Genomic DNA, 23,001 nt, shown 5'->3' with positions numbered 1-23,001 from the left:
GTCATGAAATCTCTGGTTGTGTCTGTCTATACATGTGTGCGTGCTCAGTCACGTCGGACTCTGCAATACTGGAGTGGGTTGTCATTTCCTCCTCCAGGAAAGGATCAAATCCATGTTTCCTGTGGCTCCTGCATTGGCAGGTGGATTTTCCACCACTGAGCCACCTGGGAAGTCCTGTATGTGTGTAAGTTATAGATATGATATACCTTTACTGTGAATGACTTTACCAAAATTAACTTGTAAATTAACTGTATTTAATTGGCTTCAAGAAAATTAAACTCTTACGTAAATACTCAGAAATAGAAAAGAAACTAATTCAAATGAATTTTAGGTTCATATGATTTGAAAAATACTCAAAAACAGTTTTCAGTTCAGTTCACCTCAGTTCAGTCGCTCAGTCATGTCTGACTCTTTGCAACCCCGTGAATCGCAGCACGCCAGGCCTCCCCGTCCATCACCAACTCCCGGAGTTTACCCAAATTCATGTCCATCGAGTCGGTGATGCCATCCAGCCATCTCATCCTCTGTCATCCCCTTCTCCTGCTGTCCCCAATCCCTCCCAGCTGAATCAGGGTCTTTTCTAATAAGTCAACTCTTCGCATGAGGTGGCCAAAGTACTGGAGTTTCAGCTTCAGCATCAGTCATTCCAATGAACACCCAGGGCTGATCTCCTTCAGGATGGACTGGTTGGATCTCCTTGCAGTCCAAGGGACTCTCAAGAGTCTTCTTCAACACCACAGTTCAAAAGCATCAATTCTTCGGCGCTCAGCTTTCTTCACAGTCCAACTCTCACATCCATACATGACCACTGAAAAAACCATAGCCTTGACTAGATGGACCTTTGTTGGCAAAGTAATGTCTCTGCTTTTGAATATGCCATCTAGGTTGGTCATAACTTTCCTTCCAAGGAGTAAGCGTCTTTTAATTTCATGGCTGCAATCATCATCTGCAGTGATTGTGGAGCCCCAAAAATAAAGTCTGACACTGTTTCCCCATCTATTTCCCATGAAGTGATGGGCATTACTAGAAGTCAAATAAGGTCTTATTATATGTTAAAAAAAATTAGCAAGAAAAAGAACTTGATTTGATGAATCCAAGATTATTTCATCAATTGTATTGTAAATAGATCTTTAACCACCCCTTTTAAAGTCTTCTGTCATTTAACAGACAGCTATTGTTGCTCTCTGATACTTTGGAAAAAGATGCTTCATCTTCAAGAATATTCTTAGTAAGGACCTTTTGACAAGTACAGTTTCTAATAACTTTCAAATCATACCACTAATCTGAGTAAGAAATTAAAGAATTCTAATGGAAAACTGATGATGGTTTCATAAACACTTAACAATCAAGATCAACAAGAATTAGCTACAATAGGACTGAATGAACTGATGAATATAGTTATAATTTTTATGACTTTTTGTCTGAAATATTATTGGCTTTCAATATTTGTTTTCCAGTTTTAAGGAAATCTTTCCCCTTAAGCTAATAATGACTTATAGCAACTTGGTGTTAGTCACTCAGTTGTATCCGACTCTTTGCAACCCTATGGACTGTCCATAGGCTCCTCTGTCCATGGAATTCTGGAGGCAAAAACAGTGGAGTAGCCATTCCATTCTCCAGGGGACCTTCCTGACCCAGGGTCTTCTGCATTGCAGGCAGATTCTGTCTGAGGCACCAGGTAATTCTGTCTGAGGCACCATCTGAGGCACTAGGGAAACTTGTACTTTTTTAGGCAGAATTTAAATATTTATCCTTTCTCCATAACTGCTCATTCCAGAATTTGGAAACTCTTAGTGAATATTCTTATTTTTAGGCAATATAGTTATTTGAGAAGTTTCCTTATAAGAGTGCATAATTGGAAACACTGGTAAAATTACTTTGGCTTTTATTTGAATGTCGTATTACAGGATATTTATAGAATCAAATATAACCAAACAGCTTTGAAGAACTAACGTGAACTTTATGACACCATAAAGCCCCTTGGAAACAACCTGGTACTCTGCTTGCAGGGTTCTCAGCAGCCTTACTAGGTAAATAAAGAACTCCACCTCCTGGCTGGTAAAGGAATCTCCAGATATTCTGGAGACCTCTAGAAGACAGGAATTCACCCAAATCTATAGATACTGCGCAGTCAGAATCTAATAGCAAGCCCTTGAGGTGGCTTTCCCGCCCTTGAGAATCCTTTTAAACATTCTGCCTGAGATTCCTTATGAAAACTTCCAGAAAAGCCAATTTAAAGAGCCTATAGAATCAATTGCTGCTGCTAAGTTGCTTCAGTCGTGTCCGACCCTGTGCAACCCTATGGACTGTAGCCTGCCAGGCTCCTCTGTCCATGAGATTCTCTAAGCAAGAATACTGGTGTGAACTGCCATGCCCTCCTCCAGGGGATCTTCCTGACCCAGGGATCAAAGCCACATCTCTTATGTCTCCTGCATTAGCAGGCAGGTTCTTTATCACTAGTGCCTTATGTGAATAATCAAGACAAATTATTGAAGCCAGGTTTATTTTGCAAACAAATTAGTCTTAATTTGGCTATATGTGGTAGAAATGAGGATAATTTTATTTTTCCAGATACCTTTTATTTTTTTATTTTTAAAAAATTATCTATTTAAATTGGAGGCTAATTACAATATTGTAGTGGTTTTTGCCATACATTGACATGAATCAGCCATGGGTGTACATGTGTCCCCCATCCTGAAGCCCCCTCCCACCTCCCTCCCCATCTCATCCCTCAGGGTCATCCCAGTGCACCAGTCCCGAGCACCCTGTCTCATGCATTGAACCTGGGCTGGCGATCTGTTTCACGTATAATACACGTTTCAATGCTATTCTCTCAAATCAGGAAATGAGGATAATTATAGAGAGAAAAAAAATTATGTTTCAACAATATAACTTTGTGGATATTAAATTCTAGTGTTCATTTTTTTTTTTTTAATTTACTGCCTAACATTCATTTCCTGAATGGCTTCTCATTACTATGCTATATTATTGTTAACTTTAAATTTTTCAAGAGCATTCTAAGTTTCTTTCTGAAGCTAATCACAGAAATCTATCTTTGGGTGAAGATCAAGTACCCCATGACCTGTAATCAGGCAGATTATGCATACTAGGAAAGGCATTATTTAAAGGATTATCTCCAACCTAGATGGAAGATCCTTACCAGGTATTCTTAACTAACTCACATACAGTAAAACTGAAGGAAATTGACTTTTGGATTCTTATTTCCCACTTCAAAAGGGTCCTGCATTGGGCTGGTATATAGAGAGACCTGCTGACTTCAACTCACTTTAATACATTGCTCACATAGAAGGGAAACGGACACCCACACTAGGACAAGAAGACAATATCAGAGGCAGACAGCTATCGTAAGATGCTGGACCTGACGTGTATGATCATTTATAGTTTTTTACTGATTTCTTGGACTTTTGTATAAACCAACTTTTTTCTATCACAGACACAAATCCTATGTAGAGTTTTAAATTAATTCAATTGTTTTACAGTCAATAGCCTATGTCCAACTTTTCCAAGTGTACTGTAGTGGACTTCTCTCCAAGGCTCTAATTGGATGGCGCTCAGAAATTTTATTTTAGAAGAAAGATACTCTAGGACTGCATAAGCTACTGCTGATATCACTAAGTGGGACTCTCTTATCCAGCCAGTTAATGACATTTGTTTGGAGTATGGCCATAAATACTCCTTTTCACTAGATGCTAAATATATTAGTTAGCTCCTACTAAGATCCAGTGAATTCATGGAACAAATTTATGGCCTTGGCTCTCCCCAGGCTGGTTAGAAAGATGCACTATTAGTTTTACTCATGCTCAAGATCACGTAGAGGAGGTAGCCTTTGAAACTGCCCCTGTCAATCTGCCTTTAAAGTGAACACACAGGGATCAGTCTTCCACTGGTATGATCACTTAGTCAACGAATTTATTCCTTCATTTGAAGATGTCATCATTCACAGAGACTTTAACAAAACTCACCCAGCAAGCCTTAAATGATAGTAACCAAGTCATTAGCTTGCTTAATTCAGAAGTTTCCATGATGAGAAAATCCCGTGGCCCTTGATATTTTTAACTGCTTCCCAAGAGGCTTCTAATATAACCCATATTGTGACACAAATGAAGACTCCAATTTCCACTCTGAATGACCTTCTTTCGCGTTTAGGGGAGATGCGAGGAAAACGGTTTGGTTTGGGAAGGAAGAGGTCGTAGCTTTACTAACGGTATTGTTACTCGTTTTAATACATTTATTTGGCTGCACCAGGTCTTAGTTGCAGCACAGGGCATCTTCAATTTTCATGTGTCTTAGTTACAACATGCAGGATGTAATTCCCTGACCAGGGATCGAACCCAGGCCCGCTGCATTGGGAGCACAGAGTTTTACCCACTGGACCACAGAGAAGTCCCTGGCATTGTTATTATTGATGGTAATTTTGATTACAGTTTGTGTGACATAAAGTGATGGCTTCCTGCATTTCATGCTGTGTATCACCAACTTCTACTAAGACAGTAACATCTAAACTGCTTGAAATTATTGATCACATCTATAGCTCCCTATAAAATAATGAACCTTCACAATGCATATACAATGTAAAACTGGCTTAAGTTCTATTGGACAATTTGGATTGACTGTTAGTCCTTGCCAGACATTCTACCAATATGTACATGCATGTGTGCTAATTCACTTCAGTCCTGTCCAACTCTTCTTAGACACTATGGACTATACCCCACCAGGCTTCTGTGTCCATGGGATTCTCCAGGCAATAATACTGGAGTGGGTTGCCTTGTCCTCCTCCAGGGAGTCTTCCCAACCCAGGGGACGAACCCGAGTCTCCTGTGGCTCCTGCATTGCAGGCAGATTCTTTACCACTCAGCCACAGAGGAAGCCCCTCTATTAGTACTGCTGCTGCTGCTGCTGCTGCTGCTAAGTCGCTTCAGTCGTGTCCAACTCTGTGCGACCCCATAGACGGCAGCCCACCAGGCCCCCCCGTCCCTGGGATTCTCCAGGCAAGAACACTGAAGTGGGTTGCCATTTCCTTCTCCAATGCATGAAAGTGAAAAGGGAAAGTGAAGTTGCTCAGTCGTGTCCGACTCTTAGCGATCCCATGGACTACAGCCCACCAGGCCCTCCGTCCATGGGATTTTCCAGGCAAGAGTACTAGAGTGGGGTGCCAATTCCTTCTCCAATGCATGAAAGTGAAAAGTGAAAGTGAAGTTGCTCAGTCATTTCCGACTCTTAGCGACCCCATGGACTGCAGCCTACCAGGCTCCTCCATCCATGGGATTCTCCAGGAAATAGTACTGGAGTAGGTTGCCTTGTCCTCCTCCAGAGGGTCTTCCCAACCCAGGGGACGAACCCGAGTCTCCTGTGGCTCCTGCACTGCAGGCAGATTCTTTACCACTCAGCCACAGAGGAAGCCCCTCTACTAGTACAATCCCCCCTAAAAGGAAAGAAAGAGCAGGCTTTTAGAACCAGGAATGGAGGGATATGATGGTCCTAGAGCAGGTAAGCAACCATTCTGGGTGGCATCAAGGGACCAAATATTTGATTACCAAATGCCTTCTATCAAAAGATTAAGGATCAAAAGAGGGAGTTGATGAAATAAAATCATTTTTAAGGCACGACAAAAAAATTTAAACATAAAACTCTCTCTGCTCACTTAGGCCACTACTTCTCTTTAGTGTGCACTGTGCTTCCGCAATTATGTGTTAACCAGATTTCCTTAAAAGACACAGGAATTCCTGCTTGATGGTAAAGAGCAAGTATTTCTGGCACCAGAAAAGTAATTCCTTAGGATATAACGTGAGGGATTGAGCATGGGGATGTTTTATTTCTTTTTCTTCTCAACTGAAGAGGGTTTTCATTTCTAGCTCAAATGTTCTTCTTATTTTATTTATTATTATTATTTTTGGGGTGTACCATACACCATGCAAGATTTTAGTTCCCCAACCAGGGATTGAACACAGTCCTGGGCAACGAAAGCACTGAGTCCTAACCACTGGACCTCCAGGGAATTCCCACATTTCTTTCTTAATCCTTAATCTGCATTTGTACATGCAGATTTGGACGATGCAAACTGTCATCATTTGTTTTGTCTTCAAAATGTATATAACTTTGCATTAATTTCTTTTTTTTTTTTTTTTTAAGTGCTAACATTCCAGCAACAGCACAAGGTGAGCTGTTGCTGAAGCCATAGGAGGAGGACTATGGGCAGGGCATGAGGAATGTTCCCTCATTCTAGGAGGATGGGAACAGTTCTGGCTGCCCCAGAGTGGGATGTGTGCAGGTCTTTAGCCAGGCCACAGTCTACATAGGAAAACAATCAGTCACAAAGTTATGGGAATGCCACATAAGCTTGGCTATTGGCCCGGGTGCCACAAAGGAGCCCAGGTCAGGTCTCTGCACACTCGTTGTTAAAAACTCTACAGGGTGAGGCTGTACATAAGTTTATTACAAAAGAGTTGTACTTACAAAAATCTGTACACACAGGTGAAAACTCTCAAAATTCTCATCTATGTGTCACAAGTTGCTAAGCCAAAATATTAAAAACAGGGTAAAATTATAAACTTCTCAATTCTTTTCAAAAGGATTAATTTTTTAAAACACATATGCTACTTTCTTTAGCAAATCCCACAGAGAGACTGAGCAGCCCAGCCCTCCTTGAGCCCCAGAGGCCTTGCACCATGAATGGGCCTGGCCAGGAGACACTGTCCAGAGTCAGGGCAGGAGAGCCAAGCCCACAGTGCAGAACAGAATGCTGAAACACACACAAAAGAAGGAAGATGTCTTTAGCTAAAACCTTGGCATTAAATGAAAGAGGCAAACAGGATGGAAACATGCAGTCCTACCAGCCAGGTTGGGGAAGAGTCAGGAAACAGGCAACTTTTCAGGCTGGCTCCAAGAGCAGTGGGAACCAGGTCTGGGCACATACCTTGATGGTAGAAAGTTGTATTTCAACCAGTTGGGTGTGCCCACTAGGCCTAGCAGGGAGCGCATATAAGAAAGAAACAGAGAAGGGTAGGTGGGCCATCCTGGCCACAACCAGCTCATAAAGTAACTAATGTGGATGTAGTGCAAAAAAAGTCACCACTAAGTACTATGGGCATGTTCCCTGCTTGCCTTAATGGTCACATGGCCATGCTGGGCCAAAGGCAGGACCTTGTTCTTATCCTGAATGCCTGTGTCTTCAATCACAGAAAGAGTCCCAAAAAAGACTTTTCCCAGGGTGCGTGGGACAGGAAAGACAGAGCCCTGTCTCCTTACATGTTAGTTGAGAGCTCCTGGGTCTGGGTATCAAGATGCACAGTTGCACTTCTCTTTGTAGTCTGTGTCCCCTGTTGGCACCAGCAGGTGAGAATGGGGGACAGAGGAATATCTGGACCTCTCACCTCATGGCAGAGCACCCAGCCTGAGCCCCACCTTAACATATCACAATAACCCTTCCACACTGGCAAGGTGTCCAGGAAAACCCACAGGGTGGCCTGCTGAATAGTATGTGGTACACAGTTTCATGGAGGAGCAGTTTCATGAGTCCTGATGTTCCTAGGGTACAGCTCCATGGTTCTCAGGTGGGCACCAAGCCTGGAGGGCCATAGAGAGTTACCAAGGCAATGTGACTGTTCTGCCTGACCTCAGAGACCATCTGTTTAAGGCCAAAGCAGAATGTGGGAGCCAAATGGGTTGGAATTGTTTGGGCAGGAGAACTTGTGCAAGACAACAGGTTCCCCCCGCCCCCCACCCCAGAGGATGGCCCAGAAGCTCCTGAATGTTGTCCCACTTGCTGTAGGTCATGTGTGTTTCTGTCTGACCCTCTGTGTTTTCTCTCTTTACAGATAATGGAATCTTGAATTCACTGTAGTGATACATATTAAAATTATAATGTCTAGGGTAACTGGTGTGTAGGACAAACCTCTTCATTTTGTGTGTATTCCCATCAAAGCAGATGTTCATTCTGAAAGTGAAGTAGTTAAAAAGCAGTCATGGGACTTCCCTGGTGGTCCAGTACCTAAGAATCCACCTTCCAAAGCAGGACATGGGTTCCATCCCTGGTGGGATCCCACATAGCCCAGGGAAACTAAGCCCACATGCTCTAGAGCCTGTGCTCCACAACAAAACAGTTCACAAGCTGTTAAGGAAGACTCAGAGCAGCCAAAAAGAAACAGTAGTCATTACACTTGGGTGGAACTTGCTTGTGAGGCAAAGGAGAAAGAATCTTCATCTTGTCTTCTGACTTGTAGAAGACCTTGTGTGGAGAGTCAAGCGTGCTAAGAACATCTTGGCAGGAATCGCCAAAATATACTAAGATTTCAAATACCTGCATCTGGACCATCTGGTAATAAGTTGGGTCCACACCTGTGGCAAGTAGGCAAAGTTGTAAAGCTGGGGATCCAGTTTCATATCAAAGATTATCTACAGTCTCAGCATACATGTTGCCCAGGAAACATCTCAGGGGCATCATGGGAGCCTCGGTATCCTATAGGCTGTTTCCACTGTACATGTACATTCATCTCACAGTTGCTCTGTGGGGTACCTGGAGAGAAGCCAGAACATGGGCAAAACTGGGCTCATACTCGGGAAACTTGGTGCATGAGTCTAGCTGAAAAGAGAAAGACAGTCCTCTGAGGTTGAGCTGAAAAAGCTGTGCAGTGGAGTTGTCCACTCCAGGATGGGCTGCACCAAAGACTGGTCAATCTGCTCAATTAAAATGCACACCACAATAGTTTAACTGTACTTTCAGTTCAGTAGCTCAGTCGTGTCCGACTCTTTGCGACCCCATGAATCGCAGCACGCCAGGCCTCCCTGTCCATCACCAACTCCCAGAGTTCACTCAGACTCACGTCCATCGAGTCAGTGATGCCATCCAGCCATCTCATCCTCTGTCGTCCCCTTCTCCTCTTGCCCCCAATCCCTCCCAGCATCAGAGTCTTTTCCAATGAGTCAACTCTTCGCATCAGGTAGCCAAAGTACTGGAGTTTCAGCTTTAGCATCATTCCTTCCAAAGAAATCCCAGGGCTGATCTCCTTCAGAATGGACTGGTTGGATCTCCTTGCAGTCCAAGGGACTCTCAAGAGTCTTCTCCAACACCACAGTCCAAAAGCATCAATTCTTCAGCACTCAGCCTTCTTCACAGTCCAACTCTCACATCCATACATGACCATAGGAAAAACCATAGCCTTGACTAGACGAACCTTTGTTGGCAAAGTAATGTCTCTGCTTTTGAATATGCTTTTGAATACACTATCTAGGTTGGTCAAAACTTTCCTTCCAAGGAGTAAGAGTCTTTTAATTTCATGGCTGCAGTCACCATCTGCAGTGATTTTGGAGCCCCAAAAAATAAAGTCTGACACTGTTTCCACTGTTTCCCTATCTATTAGTCAAGTGATATATTTGAATCACCTTAAGTTTCTGATTGAAGGCTTCAAACAGTAGTTTGATCCTCTCCTGAGTCAGGTTATGGATGAGGTCATGCTTAAAAGAGGAGACCAGTGCCAATACCTATTGCTCTTTTCCCAGAGAGCGCTCAGGCACCACCTCCATATCCACCATTGATTGGGCCCGCCAGGCCGGGGTGGCCTCCTGTGCACAAGGGCTGGAGCTCCCTCACCAGCAGCAGCATGGGGCAGCCCTGAGCACTAACCTCTAATGGGCAGAAAATCCTCAGAGCTTGCTGAAAGACTGTCTCCTGGGTTATAATCCTCTTGATTATAAATTGGCTTGAATAAAATTCTCTATTTCTTTTTTTTAAATTACCTATTTATTTAATATCTTGCTGCACTAGGTCTTAATTGCCATATGCAGGAGAGATAGATAGATAGATAGATAGATATAATTTTTAGTTGTGGCCTGTGGCCTCTTTAGTTGTGGCATTTGAATTCTTAGTTGTGGCACATGGGATCCAGTTCCCTGATGAGGGAACAGAGTCTTAACCACTGGACCAGCAAGGAGGTTCCTCTATTTCTTTCTTAGATTAACCATTAATCATTTTTTTGTGGACAATGTGAAATGTTCAGAACAGACAAATCTGTAGAGAGGGAAGATCAGTGGATTGGAGGGGAGGAGTGAGAAGGGGTATTGGGAGTGACTTCTAATTGGTAAGGGTTTCCTTTGGTGGGGGTGGGGGGTGAAAATGTTTTAAGATTGATTATAGAGTGGGTGCATACCTCTGTAAATATACTAAAAAACCATTGGATTATACACTTTTTTTCCTTTGACTGATGGTATACAGTATCTCAGTTTCCAGACCAGGGATTGAACCCAGGCCATGGCAGTAAAAAAAAACCCCAGAACCCTAAACTTTAGGCCACAGGAAATTCCTGAATTACACATTTTAAAAATTTGTATTGTTCACCCTCAAAATATTATTACTTGATGTCTTTGAATAAAATCCCAAGAATGTACCACAGATTCTAAATTCAATTTCAAAAATGATTATCTAAAGGTGCTGCAGTCTAAATGAACTACTTCAAAGAAAACATCACATTTTTGGGCATGTACATTTCCCAATGTTTAAAAAATTTTTTACATAATTTAAAATGCAATACAAAATGCATAATGACTATACTGACATACATTTTTCTGCCTCCCTGGAAGAGGATAAAGATTTGTATATCTTCTTATTCCTTCAGTTTTAGAACTCTTGGATTGATCTGTATTTAATAACTGTTTCTTAAATATTTTCCAATGTACAATGATTATATCAAGGAAATTCAAATATAAAGAAAAATTCCTCAAAGATCTGGAAATATATTCCTGGCTCAAAAATTCGGTTAACACCAAGAAGACAAATTCTTAATGAAACTCTTACTTTTTTTTTCCGGCTGCGCCGCGTGACTTAGGGAATACTTAACCAGAGTTTAAACCTGATTTCGGCAGTGAAAGCGTGGAGTCCTAAATACTGGACTGCTAGGAAACTCCCGGAAACTCTTTTAAATTTAAAAAAAAAAAAAAAAAAAAAAAATTATTAAGTGAGATTTTTCATACAGAAAAAGTAGGAACATCCATTCAACCGTACCAAAAGGAAAGAAAAGAAATCATTTCTTACCTGAAAAGTAACAGGTTATGGAGACGCTCGGTAAACTTTTATTTTAAAATGACTAAATCTTCCTAATATGGGAACGAACGTCCGCGTGTACTTGGTCCTAAGGTATTTCGGCAAACCCAGCTTCCGTGAGCGCCGCTGGTGTAGTGGTATCATGCAAGATTCCCATTCTTGCGACCCGGGTTCGATTCCCGGGCGGCGCACGCTGCTTTTTGTCCCCGCTTTGCGTAATTTTTAGAGTCTTTCTTCTTCTAGAAACACAACTTTTCATTTCCATGAAGATTTATATTTTACTATAAATCACTGTTGACACATTCGAATCTTGAGGTGGAATTCAAAAATGTTTACTCAAGTCATGAAACAGTTAACCTTTACGCCTGCGCAGTCTGACACAACCCCCTGGCGTCGTTGGAAGCACGGCTGCGCAACAAGTGAATATAAGGACTGAGGTGCAGCCTGGCGGCCAGGAGGTTGAAAGTGCAAAATTTTTCTGCGCCTGCGCGGCCGGGGTCACTTCCCTGGCTGCTCCAAGGCTCCCGGCTCGCCGCCATCTTGTATTGGGGCTTCATTGTTCGCGTTGGGCCCGGCAGTTGAGTGTAATTGCCGCCGAAGAAGGAGGCGGGGTAACCTCCGGTCAGCCGAGAAACCCGGCTACCCCTCAGCCATAGCCGGTCAAAAGATTTGTGAGGTAGTAAAGGGTAGGGAGCTGGACCTGGAGGCGCCGCCGCGACAGCAGCAGCCATGGAGGACGAAATGCCTAAGACTCTGTGAGTCTGGGGCAGCGATGAGGGGGGCGGGATGGTGATCGTCCCGGAGCGAGCCTTCGGCTCTGCGCCGCTCCCCAGCCTATTGTTCCCCGTGGACGCCGCGTTATCAAGGTTACTCTCTCTGGCGCTCACCTGGATGTCTAGGGACCGACACCCAGGCAGTGAGGACGAAATGGAAGGAGATGGGGCTCAGCCTCTAAATTAGTCCGTACACCGTAACTGCCCCTACAGCCTGGCCTTTGGCCTCGTCCCGGGCCCTCGGCGGCCTTCGGCCTGAGAAAAGACTTTCATTCAAACCTCTTTTTAGAACTCGGCGAGCCTTTTTGTCCCATGCTTTCTTTCTCGCCTGCATCCCTTCCCCCGCCTCTTGATTAACCTATTCTGATTTTTACAACCGTCTCGCTTTCATTTTACTTTGATTTTCTCCAGATACTCTCCCTTTCATTTTCTTTTCATTGATAAGAATTTTTGTGTTGAAAATCCGTGTACTCATTTTCAGGGGTGTAAACTTTATTTTCGCAGTTGCCAACTGGGAAAAAGCCAATTGTTTTTTCTTAAACTTCTCTTTGGCTCTTTTTCTGTGGCAACCCCCCATCCCCGATCAAAAAGCCCCAAATCGGACCCCTAAGGATTTTGAAACTGCTTTTTAAAAATGGAACTCTCGTCCGGAGGTATATATCAACTGAGGGGAAGTGGATTTAATGCTCTTTTATCTTCGCTTGCTACTTTTGTGATTGACATGTCGTTGAAGGAGCGGGGAGTTTTTAATAAAGCAACAATTGATAAGTACCGTAACTAAAATATTTAGTCACCTCTGTGAATTTTTGTAGTGTTAAGTGGTCTTAGTTTGGGATCATCTCTTTGTAGCGTAGCTTTCCCCCCGCCCCAGGCATTCTCCTTTGTTTTTCGAAGTACTATCCGATGAGGTGATCCTGCCTTTGTTGCTTTTCTCGAAAATAAGAAAAAGCCCAATTTTTGACGTAGCTTTCTTATTTTTATTCTTAGAATACTGGCAATTTGAGAACCCTCTGCATTAAAAAAAAAATACACTCTTAGGTTTCTTTTTGCAACTCTGGATATTATAGTTGTTATGAAATACAATGTAGTCAATTATTTTTTTAGCGCCAAAAAATAGTTTTGTTATATAATCTATGAGAAATATAGTCACTCTTTTCTTAATAAATAAGTACAATTTTTTGCTATTTTATCTCATGTTAGTGACCTTTAGTACTAGGATGCAGCAATTAGCACATGACTTTTGTTTTTTGAAAGATTGTATCTGTAGATGAATACTCCCTGGGAAAAAAAAAATCATTAACCCCATAGAGTTTATGGAACCCTTTTTTCCCTTTTGCCTCTTCACTACAAGTATGATATCCAACAGCATACTGAATTAAGAAACTGTCTTTTTATATTATAATGTCTTCAAGGTTCTTATTTCAAAATTTTTAATTTCAGAAACTGCCAAAAATAATCTGAGAACTTAACCTTTTTTAGTATGTTGATTTGGGAATATCAAATAATGACAACTTCCGCTTTCCCAGGTCAGTCTACAGAAACATGCAGTACTAGTCTGGGGACAGAGGACCAGCCATTGTGGGAGAATTAATGAAGGAAGTTTTATTCAACAAATACTTGCCTTCGCTGTTAAGCCTTTCATGTGCTTGTTTAATCCTCATCAGAATTCTGCAGTAAATGTGTCCATTTTGCATTTGAGGAAAAGCTGAGATTAGAATTTAAGTAAGTCATCCCAAGTCATACACCTTTTTGTTCATCAGCCTGCCACTTTGCAGTCCTCAGCTTTGACTCACGTTTATGACTGATTTTGCCTTGTATACTACCAGAACACCACATCCAAGAATCTTTTCCCCAAGTTGTCCATACTTGAACATTTCCTAATATCTCCTCCCTTGCTTCTACTTTTCTCAACCAAAGCTCCCATTCTTCCAGTCAAACCAATCCTGATTAAATATGAGTAGGTGCTCATCCCTAAGTTTTGCCAGCAACGTTTTTACTTTTAATACAAAATGTTTGTGTGAATAACCTTGGGAGTCAGAGACTCTTAATATGTTCTTAGCAATGTCTGATCCATGGTAAGTGATCAATAAAATTGTTCTAAAAACGGGTACAGTTTCAAGCAGTGAATCAAGATTTACTCATTCTTGAGGGTAAGATATAGTCTGAATTTCAGTATTGCCTGTGTACCTAAATGGCTCAGAGGAAATACCTTCATTTGCCCCAAATGCGTGTTCAGCACTGCCTCTTTGGAGACCGCCAGGATTCAGTTTCTTGTCAGCAGTACTCTGGAAATGGTACAGTTTACCCTTGAACAATGCAAGGGTTAGGAGCTGTAGCCCTTGAGCAATCAAAAATCCATGCAGAACTTTTACAGTTGGGCCTCTGCATCTGTGGATTCAACCAATTGTGGATTGTGTAGTACATATTTAGTGGAAAAAAATACATGTATATGAATGAATGGATCCACGCAGTTCAAACCCATGTTGTTCAAGGGTCAACCATATTGTGAGAAGCGATTTGATTCGGGATACATTTTGAAAATAAAGCTACAGGAATTGCCAGTGGTTTGATGTTGAATGTGAGAGTGAAGTCGACAATAACTTTAATTTGCAAATGCATAATTATCAGTCATCTAGAATGTTAGTTTGTTGCAAAATAAAAATGAGAACTGCCTTGAGAGCCTGGATGTCTTAGTAAGTCTTCTGGGCATGTTTGCATGTGCTCAGTTGTGTCAGACTCTGTGACCCCATGGATTGTAGCTCGCCAGGCTCCTCTGTCCATGGGATTGTCCAGGCAAGCATACCTGAGTGAATTTGTCTCCCATGTCCCTTATCTTTTGCGTTGCATACTGATTCTTTACCTCTGCGCCACCTGGCAAGTCTTGTCTTCAGACTGATTTGTTTACAGTTGGCCCTTTGTATCCACTGATGTGAAACCCTCAATATGACAAGCCAAATGTAAGAAACTTGAGCATCCATGGGTTTTGGTATCCATGGGAACAGGCAGGTCCAAGAACCAATCCCTTCAGAGTAACAAGGGATGGATGACTGCATATGGTCTGATATCCAAGTGAAGGAGATGCCAACTAATAAAATTAAAGGGTTTCTGCTATCATGCAGCGGTCTTTTGTGAAGAAGAGACAGTTGTTATAAGGTTATGATACTGGCATGTAATATTTATATTATGTACCACGTGGCTCTTACCAAGTTCCATCCTCAGCTTCAATGGAGCTTGCTAGATTGTTCATGGAGAGATTAGATACCATCTGGCAAGAGCAGAATCATCTCCCCAACACATGAGAAAAGAACAGACACTGGCCTGCACCCATTTTATCCTCCTCTGCCTGTCCAGCCCATCATGGCAGCAAAAGGTGTCCCTCCTCCCATCAGAAGCAAACCCCAGGTAAAGGACTTGGATGTAAAGGAAACCAGAATATTGTCTTGAGCTGCAGACACTTTGGGGGTTCGCAGGCAGCTCAGATGGTAAAGAATCTACCTGCAATGCAGAAGACCTGGGTTTGGTCCCTGGGTCAGGAAGATCCCCTGGAGAAGGAGACAGCAACCCACTCCAGTATTCTTACCTGGAGAATCCCATGGACAGAGAAGCCTGGGAGGCTACAGTCCATGGGGTCGCAAAGAGTCAGACACAACTGAGCGACTAATACCTATGTACTATGTAAAACAAGTATTTACTGTTGTACATAATTCCTTTTTTAATTGAGATATAATTGATACACTATTATATAAATTACTAGTGTATAATTTTAAAGGTTATACTCCATTTATAGTTATAAAATATATTGCTATTTTAATATAAAATGTTGACTATATTCCCTGTGGTGTACAATATATCCTTGTCATAATTTCATAATTAGTAAGAGACATACACCTTTACCCCTGAACTAGAATAACTCCAGCAAAATGGATTTTCTATCATATTGCAAATGTTCAAAAATAATTCTAAGAGAATACAGTTACCTCTCTTAAATTTTTATTTTTTTATTGGAGTATAATTGCTTTACAGTGTTGTGTTAGTTTCTGCTGTACAGCCGAGTGAATCAGCTACAGTTATCTCTTTAACAAATATTTATAGAGCACCTAGAATATTCCAGGCAGAGTTCTAAGTAGTAGATATGAATGAAAATATGTCTCTACTCTTACAAAATTTATCATTAGATTAAAACCTATTTATTCATGTTTTTCACTCAAATTTTCAGAGGCTTCATATCAAATTCTGCATTTTTATACAATGATTGTGGCTCAAAACAAACCCAATACAGCATTCTGCCTTGCAGATTTTTCTTTGTAAGTTTAATTTTCCAGAGCTGTACTAATAAATACTTAAAATGTTTTAGATTCTAGTGTTATAACTATTTGAACTTAATATCACCTTAAAATAATGTATATGTTAAATTGACATGAAGTCCTATCCCAGAGCTGTCAAGTTTTCACTGGCATTGATGACTTTTTCTATTGAAACGTCTCAGGTAACTTTATTTTGAAAAATTTAAAACCTATGGAAATGTAGCAAGAATAGTGCATTTAAGACTTAGATACCTTTCATGTGGAATTACCAATTGCTAGTGGCCACATTTGCTGAACCATATGAGAAAACATCAATACATTTAGGGCTTAAATAAATGTAAAAATTGGGGCATTCTCTTATATAACCACAATATAATTTTCATACTAAGGAAACTGCATTGATAGAGTGTTTTTAATCAATACATAGTTCATATTTTATCCAGTTGCCCAAGGAGAACATTTACTTGCCAGTTTTGTATGAGATTGGTGCATGATCTCAGAGGTGATGTTATAAATACCAACATGAGATACTTCACTCTAGGCTGTTAACAAGAAGTTCATGGAACACCTAGAGAAGGATATTTTAATGTTTTTGAATAAAAAGCATCTTGAAAAACTATAACTACATAAATGTAAGAAATTTACATTTTGGTTTAGTAGTCTATTCAACATGGTGACAAGAAATCTTGGCTTTCAGCTGCTCCAGAATCAATTTTGGTATCCATCAGAATTTCTTTAAATGCATTGCTGCAAAAAAATTTAAGCATGAAAGGAATTTGATTTAAAAAAAAAGATACTGGGGCCATATTCTTATCTGTGAAGTGTTTCTCTGTGAATAAATCCACTTGTTACCTATCACTTTGTCTCACTGAGTTCTTTCCGCAGTGAGACATCAAGAACCTGAGCTTCATTAGGTCCTTGGACCAGGCCCACTTGGAGGTTAGAGCTGGGAAATGAATGAGATACACATGCCCAAGAGTTTGCACTGATACTTCCAATTCTAGTCTGATGCTACAGAGTTCATTCTGTTCTTTCCCCTCTCTGTATTTGTAACTCCATTCTCCCAGCTGTGAAGAACTTGGCTTCTATTGCCAGTATATATATTCCCAGTATGTTCACTTATTTGCTCAGTCTTAGAATTTCAAAAAGTAGCTTCAGAATTGTTCAATCATGCTTCCTTAAAAAAAAAAAAAAATATATATATATATAGAGAGAGAGAGAGGACACTTTCAGAATTTGGAGGAAGTTTATGGAACCTGGCTTAGAAAACGTTCAGGAAAGACAGACAACTGTCAGGCCCACAGTCCTAATCAAGCTATAGACTATCCCCAAAAAGCATACTCCTACCACATACAGTGAGGGCCTGGTATTACAACTTCAACTTCCACTGGACATGGGACTCTGCTGCTGTTTGCCACCAAAGTGGATTCTCTTCAGTTTCTGCTTCTAACCCCTGTCTTTGTCTTCTGTGTTCAGGGCTGGTATCTCTAATATGACCTCAGTTCAGTTCAGTCGCTCAGTCGTGTCCGACTCTTTGCGGCCCCAAGAATCGCAGCACGCCAGGCCTCCCTGTCCATCACCAACTCCCAGAGTTCACTGAGACTCACGTCCATCGAGTCAGTGATGCCATCCAGCCATCTCATCCTCTGTCCCCTTCTCCTCCTGCCCAGCATCAGGGTCTTTTCCAATGAGTCAACTCTTCGCATGAGGTGGCCAAAGTATTGGACCTAGCCCAGATCATATGCGTTGTAGACTATATAACCATATTTAGCCTTTCATCTTTTGAAGAGGAGTCAGGCTTTGCCATAGGGTGAAGATTTCTCTAAATGTAGGAAGATGTTTGGCAGCCTTGAAAGAAAAAAAACTTAACATGTAACTTAAATCTATGCTGTTAATAGGAAATCCTTTGCTTCAGAAACAGAATAATACGTGACAAAGTATGGGGTAACTAAAGAAACTTGTTTTATAAAATTGAGACTGTTACATATGTTAACTTAAGGTTTATTGTAATGGTGTCAAAGGTTGAGAGCAAGTTGTTTGTGTAACTTGCTCTGAAGAGACTTAATAAACAGCTGTGTGAAGTTAATTGATAAAGGCTCCAGGAATTTACATTATATAGGCCACATTAAATAGATACAAAGGCAGTACAGACCTTAATGCTTTTTGTAGTAGCTTTTATTATTAGCTATCTTCAAACTAGGAAAATCACTTAGAAATTTTGAATTTCTGAGAAAAAATTTGATAACAAATTTTTTCTGAGAAAAATCTTGAAGCTTTGCAGAGTAAATGACAGACTCCAGGTTCCCTACATACTGTCTGTTTATCACTGGATTACCTAGCTTTAGCAAAGTAGATGTTAGAATTAAATTTTCAGAAGAGCCATTTTTTTCCCTTAGACATATGCAATCCTTAGGGTTTCTTATAGGCACATGAGTTGGGTAAAAAGAGACAGTGAAGAGTTAAAGAGATGGTTCAGAGTTTTCACCTTCACCCTTCCCTTAATGTTAATATCTTACATAACCATAGTATGATTATCAAAACTAAGAAGTTAATAGATTGGTACAGTACTATTAACTGCAAGTTTTATTGCTGTTTTCCCCAGTTTTCCCACTAATGTCCTTCTATTCCAACATCTAATCCAAAATACATTGTGTTTAGTTGTCATGTCACTTTACTTTCCTGTAATATGTGAGGAGATATCTTTCATTGTAGCACTTATGAAGGGTACTGTTCCTCCTCTGTGTCATTTCAGTTCAGTCGCTCAGTTGTGTCCAACTCTTTGCGACCCCATGGACTGCATGCAGCATACCAGGCTTCCCTGTCCATCACCAACTCCTGGAGCTTACTCAAACTCATGTCCATTGAGTCAGTGGTGCCATCCAACCGTCTCATCCTCTGTTGGCCCCTTTTCCTCCTGCCTTCAATCTTTCCCAGCATTAGGGTCTTTTCTAGCGAGTCAGTTCTTCACATCAGGTGGCCAAAGGATTGGAGTTTCAGCTTCAGCATCAGTCCTTGCAATGAATATTCAGGACTGATTTCCTTTAGGATGAACTGGTTGGATCTCCTTGCAGTCCAAGGGACTCTCGAGTCTTCAACACCACAGTTCAAAGGCATCAATTCTTTGGTGCTCTCTTTATAGTCCAAGTCTCACATCTGTACATGACTACTGGGAAAACCATAGCTTTGACTAGACGGACCTTTGTTGGCAAAGTAATATCTCTGCTTTTTATTATGCTGTCTAGGTTGATCATAGCTTTCCTTCCAAGGAGCAAGTGTCTTAATTTCATGGCTGCGGTCACATCTGCAGTGATTTTGGAGCCCAAAATAATAAGTCGGTCACTGTTTCCATTGTTTCCCTGTCTATTTGCCTTGAAGTGATTGGACTGGATACTGTGATCTTATCTCCACTGTATAGTGACTACCTTTTTTCTCAACATACCCTGTCAGAATTGAGTCACTAAGAGTTGCCCACACTCAAGGAGAGGGAAATTAAGCCTCACTTCATAGAGGGAGGTGTATCAAAGAATTCTTACCCGTAACATTATTACTAAGGTGTTTTAATGATGATTTCCCTCATTTCTTGTACATTTATTTATTAGAATTCTGTAAGAAAAAGTGATTTCTCACCCCCTCGCTAATCGAGGATTCAGTCAAGGATTATTCATTGTAAATATTAAGTTGTCAGTGTCTTTTAAGTCCCTCTTAATCAAAAGTAGCCTTCCTTTTTACTTTTTTTTTTTTAAAGGATGGTAATCTTTAAGATATCAAATAAGTCACCTTATATAATATCCCAGATCTGAATTTGTATAATTGTTTTATATGCCCAGTATCCTGTAAACTTAGATCTGAATTTAAGCTTAGCTAAATTCAAGTTAGATCTTTCTGACTTGAATATTTCATATATGATATTGTATAATATTGTATACACAATGTCTCATTGTTCGTTCATAACATGATTTAAAGTTTGATCACAGGGTCAAAGTGGCCTAGAGATCTCACTTTTTTCTTTTATTTTTTTACTGAAGGATAATTGCTTTACAGAATTGTGTTGTTTTCTCTCAAACCTCAACATGAATCAGCCACAGGTATACATATATCCCCTGCCTTTTGAACCTCCCTCCCATCTCCCCATCCTACCCCTCTAGGTTGATACAGAGCCCCTGTTTGAGTTTCCTGGGCCATATAGCAAATTCCCATTGGCTATCTATTTTACATATGGTAATGTAAGTTTCCATGTTATTCTTTCCATACATCTCACCCTCTCCTCCCCTCTCCCCATGTCCATAAGTCTATTCTCTATGTCTCCATTGCTGCCCTGTAAATAAATAAAATTTTTCTATATTCCATATATGTGTGTTAGAATATGATATTTATCTTTCTGACTCACTTCACTCTGTGTAATAGGATCTAGGTTCATCCACCTTATCAGAACGGACTCAAATGAGTTCCTTTTTATGGCTGAGTAATATTCCGTTGTGTATACGTACCACAACTTCTTTATCCATTCATCTGTAGATGGACATCTAGGTTGCTTCCATGTTCTAGCTATTGTAAATAGTGCTGCAATGAACAATGAGATACATGTGTCTTTTTCAACCCTGGGTTCCTCAGGGTATATCCTAGCAGTGGGATTGCTGGGTCATATGGTGGTTTTATTCCTAGTTTTTTTAAGGAATCTCCATACCATCTTCCATAGTGGCTGTATCAATTTACATTCCCACCAACAGTGCAAGAGTGTTCCCTTTTCTCCACACCCTCTCCAGCATTTATTGTTTGTAGACTTTTTGATGATGGCCATTCTGACTGGTGTAGAGTTCTCACTTTTAAGGTGAGTTTTCCCTTTTCATATGTTAAGTAATCTATGTGACATCTTAGGTACCCTGCACATATCCATTTTCTTACTAGCCTTTCACCTAAGTTTTACATCTATTGATGGTTCATTCCTGAATCAATGATTTCAGTAGGGCTTACACATCGTTAATTTAATACTGTCTGTCTATAATTATTGTCTAGCATTTTTCTGTAAAGGAATTGTTCATTGTTCTTAAGACTCGGCACTTCTCTCTTTGCCATTTTAGCCTATTCCTATGCCTTCATAGTAAGCATTCAGTAGTCTGTTGAATCGGTAAATGGAAGGAAGGAATTGAATCCACGCTTTCTGGCATGTATAGGTGTTTTATTTTTCTGGGGAGAGGGTCTGTACCTTTCATCACATTCCCTGAAGGATTCTTAGCAGAAGAATTAAAACATCTATAGTTGTTGGGAGACTACATTCTCTGATTTCAGAAGTAATAAAACTAACATACCTGAGGTAATCTCATTTCAAAATCCCATTTTGAATATTTATAAACCCTTTAGATAAGGATCATCTTCCTCCCCCGCAAAAAGTAAGGATCATCCCAGTCATGTTGTCTTGTGATACATTATTTACAGTAATTTTGTTAGTCACCAACTTATATTATCTGTTAAAAAAAGTCTCTCCTAGAATCTTTCTACTCCCTTTCTGCTTCCACTGATCAGTGATATTCATTAAAAGGCTTCCCTTTCTTTCATGAGCATGTATAACAGTTTGATAGTGATTGATTCATCTTTCAAAAATATGTTTACTGTCGAAACCAAAGTATACCTCAATTGGACACTTTTAGGACAATCATGTGAATTAAACATTGAGGAAATTTTATTTAATGATCTCAGTCATACTGTAGAAGGAGAATACTTGCAGAGTTTTCTAGGATTGATTGTATGAATTGTTCTACATGTCAAATGATTCATTTGAGAGATTTTAGGCATATTTTCCTAAGGTAAGCCTATAAACTTAAAGCAGTAAGTTTTATTTGTGCAACCTTCACTAAAAACAGATACTTACTAGTTTCCCTCTACTAAACTGTCTAGTATATTTGTAAGTAACATATATTACATCTGTTTTGTAAGAGATTTTGAAGTTTTCAAACTTTTATAAGTTCCTAAATACTGTAGTACACAGCAAAGATCTGCCTATTCCCCCAATTCATTGTTCAGTATTCAACTTTAAGAACTGATTTAAAAGAAGCAAATTTTAAGTGGTGAATTGTTTTTCTTTGTGTTTCAGATACGTTGGTAACCTTTCCAGAGATGTCACAGAAGCTCTAATTCTCCAGCTCTTTAGCCAGATTGGACCTTGTAAAAACTGCAAAATGATTATGGATGTAAGGGTATTTTACTTAGTTAACTTTCTTCTTTTTTTTTTTTTTAATTTATTTATTTTTTTAAATACATTCTTTAAATCCATTATTTCCAGGATCTCTTAAATTGGTTTATACAGTCTAAATTCATAAAGGTTTTAGTAAATTTGTAATAAGTCCATTTTGGCCACCAAGTTTGTTTTACTCAGGAAAGAGAGACTAGATCTGATCATTTCCAAAACAGATGAGAACTATATGTGGGACTTTTCTTTTTAAATGTTTTGAGGCATCAGAATTGTTTGTTTTCTATGTGGTGTCAGTTGATTGGCAAATCTAGAAATTCAGTTATTAAAATGGGAAATTAGGCAAAAGAAATAATAGACTTTGATACTGTGAAGATGTTTTAAACTTTATTTTTAAAGGTCACAATTCAAGTTTTTCTTGAATTGTGGCAGTGCCCATTCATCAGACTTTAATGTATAGAAAAAACAACAATTCACTCATGTAATCGGTATTAATCCTGAGTCATAATATGTGTAAAAAGGCAGCTTCAAATTCTCTTGATAAGAAAAACAGTACTAAAGAGAAACCTTTTATCCCATGGTCTTTCCTGCATTTAAACGTTTAGTTTTTGTTTCTCCAGGAAAGAAAGTCATGTATGTATCGGTATCTACTACTTTCTCTTCTATTATATTCCAGTTTAACGTTTT

General features: G+C 40.1%; 1 protein-coding gene, 1 long non-coding RNA gene, 1 other non-coding gene and 1 pseudogene across 15 annotated transcripts in view; 2 read left to right on the top strand and 2 right to left on the bottom strand.

Moving 5' to 3' along the window:
* Positions 1 to 5,333: 5,333 nt before the first annotated feature.
* On the bottom strand, positions 5,334 to 9,619 carry LOC112578222 (annotated as a pseudogene).
* A 1,266-nt stretch (positions 9,620 to 10,885) lies between these two features.
* On the bottom strand, positions 10,886 to 11,429 carry LOC123328564. Its single transcript, XR_006543479.1, has 2 exons — positions 11,045 to 11,429; positions 10,886 to 10,925 (listed from the first exon to the last, which is right to left on the bottom strand). It is a non-coding gene; the product is annotated as an uncharacterized LOC123328564 (long non-coding RNA).
* On the top strand, positions 11,174 to 11,244 carry TRNAG-CCC. Its single transcript has one exon. It is a non-coding gene; the product is annotated as a tRNA-Gly (tRNA).
* Positions 11,430 to 11,537: 108 nt separating the features above from the next.
* TIA1 (TIA1 cytotoxic granule associated RNA binding protein) overlaps positions 11,538 to 23,001 on the top strand; it is a 56,646-nt gene continuing 45,182 nt past the window's right edge. For 3 of the 13 annotated variants that reach the window (XR_006543476.2, XR_006543477.2, XR_003102346.3), the window contains exons 1-2: positions 11,557 to 11,808; positions 22,219 to 22,321. Coding sequence is in view for 7 of the 13 variants with exons in the window: in XM_006079620.4 (XP_006079682.1) it covers positions 11,783 to 11,808; positions 22,219 to 22,321 (129 nt within the window). In the remaining 6 variants the exon portion in view is untranslated. Of the gene's footprint in view, positions 11,809 to 22,218; positions 22,322 to 23,001 lie in introns of those variants that run through there. The other 10 variants (XM_025261294.3, XM_025261293.3, XM_006079622.4 and 7 more) reach the window with 7 other exon arrangements.

The sequence above is a fragment of the Bubalus bubalis genome, chromosome 12 (genome assembly GCF_019923935.1).
Source record: "Bubalus bubalis isolate 160015118507 breed Murrah chromosome 12, NDDB_SH_1, whole genome shotgun sequence".
NCBI classification, from domain to species: Eukaryota; Metazoa; Chordata; class Mammalia; order Artiodactyla; family Bovidae; genus Bubalus; species Bubalus bubalis.
Note: the sequence above shows the minus strand (reverse complement) of the source record. Positions and strands in the feature narration are given on the sequence as shown.